The 8933-nt window shown below is 43.6% G+C and overlaps 1 protein-coding gene across 3 annotated transcripts; it reads right to left on the bottom strand.

Moving 5' to 3' along the window:
- Positions 1–2506: 2506 nt before the first annotated feature.
- Positions 2507–8887, bottom strand: POLE3 (DNA polymerase epsilon 3, accessory subunit). 3 transcript variants are annotated; one of them, XM_054007129.1, is made up of 5 exons: positions 8820–8887; positions 7710–7791; positions 4754–4839; positions 3242–3360; positions 2507–2737 (listed from the first exon to the last, which is right to left on the bottom strand). In XM_054007129.1, the coding sequence occupies exons 2-5, from the start codon at positions 7773–7775 to the stop codon at positions 2577–2579; spliced, it is 432 nt and encodes a 143-aa protein (XP_053863104.1). In that variant the 5' UTR covers positions 7776–7791; positions 8820–8887; the 3' UTR covers positions 2507–2576. The 3 variants fall into 3 exon arrangements, with proteins under 3 accessions (XP_053863104.1, XP_053863106.1, XP_053863107.1); XM_054007131.1 differs by lacking the exon at positions 8820–8887 and adding an exon at positions 8635–8739; XM_054007132.1 differs by lacking the exon at positions 8820–8887 and adding an exon at positions 8307–8544.
- Positions 8888–8933: the final 46 nt, after the last annotated feature.

Raw genomic sequence — 8933 nt, 5'->3', positions numbered from 1 at the left:
ACACCTGTTCTACCAGCCAGAGTTCATACTTTCAAGCCCACAAAACTGTATTGCTGTAATCCAGCTTGTCTGCTATAGAGGCTAGGTCAGCACCTAGAACGTTGGCCAGAAGACTGCACCCCAACCAGAGAGAGAATTAATCTGTTGCAGATGTGGATACAAGGGCTCTTAGCAACAGCTGAGTGTTGTAGTTCTTCTGGCCAGCAGGCTGACTGGTTACATTGTGAGCAGGTGTCTTGGACTGGTGTAAACCACATTGTAGCTACTAGCTCTTTGAAACCTCACCTTCTTCCAGCAAGCACCACCTCAGCTTTAGTAGGGGACTCAGTGAGCAAAGCAGTCTGGTGAGAGATGCAGCCAGGTGAATGAAGACTGTAGGGCCACCATCTACCTAACATCCCTTCACTTCCTTGCTTTAGTTCCATGATTTGACTGAATCCAAACTGTGAAAGGTCTAGGACAGTGTTTCTCAAAGACCTGTCCGTGGAGCAGCGCCCTGACCGTTTAGGAAGGCAACAAGCCGGCCTCTGGTCTCAAAAAGGTTGAGAAACATGGACTAGATTGTCTGCACAAGCTCAGTAAGATGAAAGGCCTCTCAAATGAGTGTCCTATCCACTGGACTATGGGATATTCTGATGAGGGTCTCACTCGCTCTTGTTGAAGCTATTCCACTTTAACAATCAATTGGGCCAAAACCAGAATCACTCTATAGTCTAGAGCACTCACCTGAGAAGTAGGTGATCCTTGTTCAAATCCCTTTGCATCAGGCAGAGAGGGGAATTGAACTGGGGTCTCCTACATCCTGCGGGAGTTCTTCCTCCTGATTTACTCCTTGCAACACACCAAGTCCCTTTATGGATCCAAGCCCCCATGACTCGCTCACAGCAGAAGTCTGATGGCGTGTCCAGTTAAAACCACTCTTCTTATCATCTACTCCTTCAGCAATTTTATGTGAGGCTGGCACCTGTCTGTGGCTACATGGGCAGTTTGTGGTTGTGTAACTGAAAATAGCTTCTATTATTATTGGCTGGAGGAAGTAAGCACCGGATCCATTTCCATAGAGAACTTGGCTTTTATTTAAATAAAATACTGTTCCTTCCCAAGAGGAGATGGAGCTCACGTATGTATTACAAGAGAAAACCAGAGCTGCGAGGATGATCTCCTTGCATAACTGAACACCTTTACAGAGACAGTCACAACTTCAGTTGTTTTAAATGTGGAGTCCTGCAGCAGCTGAAGAACAGATCTTTGCTGATTGTCAGATAGTGACTTCCTCCATCTGGGATCTGCATGTAGGAGTTATCACAGCTGTAGCAATGTGAGAGCAGCAGAACTCGTGCAATGTTTGCTCTGTGGGTGTTGCTCCAGCAGAAGTGAAAAACAAAGTTGTGCTGTTTCATACAAGCACTCACTCATGTTTTAACTGGTATATCAACAGAACTGGTGAATTTTTAACAATTTTTAACTTATTTCAAATTTTTCCAACTTTCCTTTGTCAGATTTTAGTTTAGGTCAAATAAAAGTTAAGTTTTTCTTTAAAGACTACACAGAACTGGGTTATTATTAAAGGATGAGCTCCTCACAGGAAGTACCTTCTCCACGTGTAAAAGGGGAAGGTGTTCAGCAGCAAGACCTCAAGTACAGAAAGACCAAAACTACTACAAGTAAGAAAACCAATTAGATTGGGATGACACTTCCTTTAAACTTCCATGGGCCCGATCCACATTACCTTGGGAAATAGTCTGCCAGAAACTCAATCCAAACCTTCCCCCAGCATCACACTTGGGACAGAGTTAAGCTTTCTTAGCAGTTACTTTTCTTTCAGGTATTTTTATAAAAACCCTGTCAGGCTCTCAGTATTTTTTAAAAACAAAAATAAGCACTTCTGGTATTAAGTTATGTTACAGAAGCACAGTACAGTCCTTTGACTTTCACTGATCCTGGGCAGAAGACTCAGTCCTGTGGAGAGCTGATCCTTGTCTACTGGGACTGTCGGTCACTTTCGAAAGAGAAGGCACAATCAGAATGAAAGGATCCAGCTAAGACAACCTCAATCCCCACCTTATACAAAACCCTCATCTGCGCAGCATTCTAAACCATTATGGCACCTCTCGAACATATTCCATACAACCTAAATGCAACAGGCCTAAGGCCTATTACATTCAAACTCAGACCTAGTTAGCAAAAACAAACTTATTCAACACTTTTCTGCAGATTCTCCTGCACAGCTTTCTCTGTTGGAATCTCTGAAATTCCATTTTGCATCGCAGAACAAATCCAGTATTAAAGACCAGTCATTTATATCAATCAATGGCTTTTCAGAATCTGGAGAGAGTGTGCCAAGTGCCCCATGCAATGGGGAAGACGTGGCCTTTCCACTCCAGAAGCTGTGTCAGTCTCTTCAGGGTGCCCGCCTACATCTGAGAATTAAAGCCAGGAGGGATGGGCCCCAAAGGAACAACATGAAGCTTTGCTGGAAACTGGAAAACAAGAGGACACAAGAAGGTTGATTTACAGTATTTATATCCCTAGGAAGAGAGCCCAGGCCCATGTGCATGTCTGTCTCTCCAGGAAGCTCAGTTATCCACTTCATCATCATCATTTTGTTCCTCCTCCTCCATCCGTTCATCATCATCATCATTCTCCTCCTCCCTGCTCTTGTCTTGTTCTTCAGAGTCTGCCTTCTTATCTTTGTCTTTCCTTGCTTCTTTCTTGCCTTTTTGCTCACGCCTGTAAACTAACAGAACAAGAGAACTACAATTAGATACACGTATGTCATTGTATCCATTTTAGGACAATCTAGAGGTGGCTCCCGTTCCTGTGACCCAGGGTCTCCCCTTGCTCTCCAGGCTTACAACAAATGGAGCACTGACCCTCTTGATAGCAGATACCCAACCTGTTATTTGAGTTGTGGTGATAGACTCCACAGGAAGTTATGTTAAGTGCTGTTCAGCAGAAAGATGGTGAGAAGGATACAGGAGCTCATGTGCATTACGCAGAACACAAGACTTCCTCTACACAGAAGTGATGGGGGAGATAGATTAGATGAGTCACTTCTGTGAAATTACATCATATCAGTTCTATTAAACTAGATGTTCATAAGTCCCCATAAAAATTGCAATGTCTGGCTTAAAAAAAAAAGATGATTCAGGGAACATAAGAGTTGGATGTCCAAACTTCTGGGTAAACAGGACTCAGTGTCATTAGGACTAATTTATTGTACAGTTAGAGAACACATTACCTTCCAATGATTCCTTTAAAGGGGCTATGAATCTCTGGAACTCCATTTCCTCCATGGCTGAGAGGACATCTCCAGCATTCAGTGTTTTCCTCTTCCCTTTCACTGCAAAGTTATTTGCACTAAAGAGAGGAAAAATAATTAATATCAAAGAGCAAACCAACCCCAACTACTGTCTGTTTAAAGGGAGAGAGCCAACTTAAAAAACAATCAGCAAAGAGTCTTGTGGCACCTTATAGACTAACAGACGTATTGGACCATGAGCTTTCTTGGGTGAATACCCACTTTGTCGGATGACATGCATCTGACGAAGTGGGTATTCACCGACGAAAGCTCATGCTCCAATATGTCTGTTAGTCTATAAGGTGCCACAAGACTCTTTGCTGCTTTTACAGATCCAGACTAACATGGCTGCCCCTCTGATTCTTAAAAAACAATCACAGCCCTCAGAAATGTTTAATCACTATTATAAGATATACCTAGGATGACTGACCAAGAATCTAACTATGACAGAATAAAGAAAAAACCACCTTTGTTTACATTTTGCATTTGTGTGTGTATAGTCAGTTTCATTGTTTCCCTGTATAGTCAGGGAGTTTTCCATTTATGTGGGTTTTTCGCACATGTAACAAGAAAGAAAATACATATTTAAATCTGGTTGTAAAACTATTAAAAGTGGCAGGGCGATTCAAGGACACTGTAACAAATATGTAGTTACTACAAGTGTAGTTGAATTCATTTTTTAAAAGTTGACTAGTATTCAAGTTGATGGTATACCTTTTAATTTTATTATTACATTTTAAAGATGTTTGAATTTCAACTGCTATAGATTTAAACAGAGAATTTAGGTGCAGGAGGAAGCTAAACCCTTTAAACCTGAATGAGTAATTTAACATACACTATGAAACATGCCTAGTTAGTTCCTACACTACTTAGGTTAACACTCAGAAGGGAAGTCGTAAGGCTACAATGGGCTCACATACCCCAAGAACAAGGAGCCCTTATGTAAATTAATGTTTGCTATAAAAAGGCTCTATAATTTTATGATCAGTGTTTTCTGAAAAATGATAAAGCGTAGTGATAAAGGTAAATCAAATGTGACGGTTCAGGAAACAAGGTGATCACTGAAGGCGACAGGAAGTAATCCACCACCACCTCTGTAGGCCCCCAGGATGTATATATTGGGCAAGTAACTGAGGGCATTATGAAGCAGCAAATACTGGCCATGGACACAGAAGCAAAGCATTTGCCCTGTTGATTTATCACTAGCCCCTCTTTGAAAGTTAGCATGGCAGCATGCTACTTAATCAAGAAACTAATTTTGAACATAAGATTGTATTACACAAAGGTCACATTACAAACTAAAACCAGATGAAACTTTATAATGCCTCATGTACATGAATGATAAACATGCCTTTCATTACAGCTACTGCAAAAATCCTCTCCAAGAGAGCCAACAAAAAGACTAGCTGCAGATCAGATGGTCCATTGGATCAGGTCACCAGTGATGCTTACCATGATGTTGCATACAACACAAACACACTTGCAGCTCGAGATATTGCACTCCGAGCTTCTTTGGAAATGTTTACTCCATCAGGAAGCTGGGAAAAAAGAAATGTCATTTTATCAGACGAAATTCAAATCATATAGATCTGGAGGCTATCAAGTCCTGTCTGAAAGGACTGAAAGCCATCAGTTCAGTCAACAATAAACGTGAGAAAATGAATTTTCTATAGTATTTTAATGAATCATAATGTGTGCCTCGGTTTCCCTCTACACTTTGCCCTGTTACCCAGTGGAGGGAAAAGTATTAAGTCTGGGGCAGTGCAGAAGATCAGATGTGGGGGTCACCTTCTTGTTTGGGCTACAGTGAATAGGGTGACAGGAATTGTCTGGACCCTGCTGAAGGCGACTCCGTATCAATGCAGAATCCCAAAGAGACAATGGAAAAGCCCCAATGGCCAAAACAATGACACCTAGGAAACAACAAGAAAGAGAAAAAGGTTTCCCCTGCACCTCTCAGCAGGGAAGTTGAGCAGAGACCCCAGCTATAGAACAAAGGACTGACACATGACCAGCAGAGGATAAGGGTGGACTTCTGGTTCTGGAAGAGGCTGGCTGCTCTCTCCTGGGTCTCACTAAGGAGTCAGAGGGAGATAGATCCTGAAATGGAGTTCACTACACCTTGGCTGGTGAATTGCTCTGGTTTGACCAGAATGGACTATGCTTTAACCTTTTAATCGGTTTTGAAAATGCTACCTGGGTGTTAATGCAAATACTGGTGAGGTGCATTAGTCCCTGAAGAGTGTACAAGTCTCTAACCAGGAGTCAATGTCTGCTGGACTCGCTGGGCAGAGCTTACAGTGTGAAGCTGGGATGCTGGAACAGACACGCAGTCTAGGAGGTGGTGAGGCTGCAAGGCTTACCCTGAAGAACGAGCGAGACCCCTTGGAGTCTGACACATTAAAGGGGTTCCTTCAAGAGCCTGTTTAAAAGCTGGAGCACAGCACAGATCCATGACATAAGGCTAGAAGAATGCTGCTGCATAGATAATTGTCCTAACCCATTGCTCTGATTAGGTCACCCATCTCTTTGTATCCCTCCACGGGCTCCCACTTCTCTAGTGTTTCAATCATAAGATACTTATATTCACTTTCAAGGCCCTTAACAATCCCGACCCTACCTATCATTTCTTAGTCACTACTGAGATGTTGACTCTCACCTTTGATCGGCCCACGATACCAGCCTCCATCATGCACTTGTTAAATTTTCAAATGAGCCCCTTTGATGCTTTCTCCCTGCTGCCCCTCATGCCTGGGAGGAGGTCCCCGCTAAGTATCTGCAAAGCCACCTCATTATCCTCCTTCAAACCCCTCCTCAAAACTCTCCTTTGCCAGGTTGCCTACAAAAACCCTAACAAAGAGTGAACTTGTCACGATGCCCAATATTATCCTATGGTTTCCTTGTACTCCTCCATCTGCCTATATCCACCTCTTGTCTCAGGTTGTGAGCTCTTTGGGACAAGGACCTTCTTTTTGTTCTGTGTTTGAACAGCAACTAGCACATTGGGATCCTGGCCCATGACTTGGGCTCCGAGGTACCACAATAATACAAATAATAATAATAAATAATATTCCAGATACATCAAACTTCTAAGTACAACAAGAAGCTGGTTAACTGTGAACGGGCTTAGCCAGATCAGGAACATAGCCAGAAGACAGAGGGAAAGTAACTTTTGTAGTAGCAGTGGATTTGGCCTCTGCCTCAATCTTAGTCCATTTAATTGTTTCCAAATTCCTAACATAGAAGGATATTCTCATAACGTGCAGCATCCATCCATTGATCCTTCTTGGTCTTTTGGATAAGATCATGCCTAGCATCAATTTAATGACTGAGACATATTGTATCTCATTTGCTGGCAAGGAACTGGGCTTGATCTAGTAGCTATTTTCATTCTTTACTCTGCTCTTATTTTGGGAGCTGGTTCAAGCATATACAATATTGTTAGTGCTCTGTAAATTATAAGAAATTTACAACTATCTAAGGGTTTTCTATGATTTCCCATTACCATAGTATGTGGCTGTGCAGAATCAAAATGTTTTCCAGCACTCTGAATTATTTCAGGTTCATAGTAAATGTGGCAATGGATGAAATATTAGATACTGGGGAAAAGGGGGGAGGAAAGCAGCATGGGGGATAAGTAGGAAAAAATCCTTTTATCCAGTACAATTTATCTGTCAGAAAACAGTCTCTCTTCCATCTCAATAGGTAGTCAACTTGTTCTTTTGCCAGCTCAGATAAAGTTTGCTTGGCATTAAATAGAACACATATCTTTAATTTAAATACAAAAATATTTTATGGCAGATTATTTAAACAAGTAGAACCACTGCACCCAGCAAATGACATATCTCTCACACCAGCTAAAGCTGAAAACGAAATGCAAGATCTTGCACTTGGAATAGTTGAAAACAACCCAGAATTTGCTACGTTGAGCTCCTTATAAAGCTACAACTTAAAAAAAAAAAAAAAAAATTCCACCTGAAAATGTTTTACCTACTACTCTAAAAAATAATATATACAAGAAAGATTACATAAAAGTATTTCTCTATTTTTCCCAATCTACCTTGAGCATTTGACAGCACTAAGCATGAAGAATTTCATTTTACCATGAATAGTCAGAGGTCCCTGTTTGAGTAGGTCTCTCTCAAACCAACAAGGGGCAGAAAAAACGCTAAAAAAAGGGTGACCGTAAACCCACAAGAATTGTCAGGGCTTTTATTAGTAAATGATAAAAAATTCAAGTTGACAACTTTCCTGTTAAACTGTTCTATCATCTGCAACACAAAAGGAGATTAAAAAATTACACAGCATAGGGCCCAGTTTCTGTATAACAGGCACATTTTACTTCTTTATGGTTTTCAGTCTTCACTTCAATCTTCTTGCACACTTCTATATCTCCGATAATACTCACTGCTTCTTTAATTATCCGAGTGATGACAGCATTGGGCAAGTTCAAGTCCTCTGGTCTTTCCGCCATCTTTGAACACCTAGAACTGAAATGAGAACTAGTCATCAGATATTTTGTCTGCTGAGCAGCTCTGCTTATAAAACAACACTTGTCTCACTATTACAAGCAACAGAGGGTCCTGTGGCACCTTTGAGACTAACAGAAGTACTGGGAGCATAAGCTTTCGTGGGTAAGAACCTCACTTCTTGCATCTGAAGAAGTGAGGTTCTTACCCACGAAAGCTTATGCTCCCAATACTTCTGTTAGTCTCAAAGGTGCCACAGGACCCTCTGTTGCTTTTTACAGATTCAGACTAACACAGCTACCCCTCTGATACCTCACTATTACAGTAGTTCTAAGTAGTTCTGCTATGTAAAGTGTACTCAGCAGCTCTGCCCCTGTGTTTAGGCTGGCATCTGCCTACGAATGAGAAAATGTCAGTACCACTCTTTATTCCTGTTATCGCTGCAGAACCAAGAGAACATTGACTCCCTGGATTTCTTTTTCTTAACTTCCTGTGCATAGTCAACAGAGATATTAAATCAATTTCAATCACTCAACCTGAGCAAAACCCCCCACAACAGTGGGGCCACTCAGCTGTCAGCAAGCCAGGAGCTGCAGGATCTGGATGACTGGGGAAGATGAAACGGCAGGACAGAGCCCGGCCTGGTTCTCAGACCCGAGGGAGGCTGCAGGGCTGGCAGTCAGCCAAGCAGACCTGGAACCTCGGCGCGCCAGGGGCAGTAACAGCCCGTCTCGCAGCAGAGCTGCTCTTGCGGGCGGGCGTTACAGGGAAATATGGTGCGAGTTTCCCTCGGGCCCTAAGGGAGCTGCCCCCAGCCCCGCCGAGCCGAGCCGCCGTTGGGCACTGGGGCAGCGCGAGCCTTACCCGCCACCAGCCTATTAACGGACCCCGGGGGGGGTCAGGGGGAGCCACAGCCCCGCGGGCGGGGCCGCACTACACCGCCGGGGACGGGCGGCAGGTGGGGCGGGAGGCCGTAGGGCGGGGGCTCGCTCTGGCGGCGGCCCGGGGGGGGGTGTCCGACGGTGCCCGCCCCTCGCGCCCCCACTCACGGGGCAGGGCGGCCGCCGGCCGCGTGCAGACAAAAGGCCCCGCGAACCGAACCGCGCGCCCAGCCCCTGACCTCTCACCTCTGACCCCTCCCAGCATGCAGTGCGCGGGCCACA

This window comes from Malaclemys terrapin, chromosome 17 (genome assembly GCF_027887155.1).
Source record: "Malaclemys terrapin pileata isolate rMalTer1 chromosome 17, rMalTer1.hap1, whole genome shotgun sequence".
In the NCBI taxonomy this organism is placed as follows: domain Eukaryota; kingdom Metazoa; phylum Chordata; order Testudines; family Emydidae; genus Malaclemys; species Malaclemys terrapin.
The sequence above is the reverse complement of the archived record's forward strand: the minus strand, read 5'-3'. Positions and strand labels throughout refer to the sequence as shown.

What these genes read in the sequence shown, in the direction of transcription:
- POLE3 (XM_054007129.1), bottom strand. Translation starts at nt 7,775, where the DNA reads ATGGCGGAAAGACCAGAGGACTTGAACTTGCCCAATGCTGTCATCACT. An exon ending in CTCGGATAATTAAAGAAGCA is followed by an intron (nt 4,840 to 7,709) that starts GTGAGTATTATC and finishes CTTTTTTCCCAG; the next exon opens with CTTCCTGATGGAGTAAACAT. An exon ending in TTTAAAGGAATCATTGGAAG is followed by an intron (nt 2,738 to 3,241) that starts GTAATGTGTTCT and finishes TTGTTCTGTTAG; the next exon opens with TTTACAGGCGTGAGCAAAAA.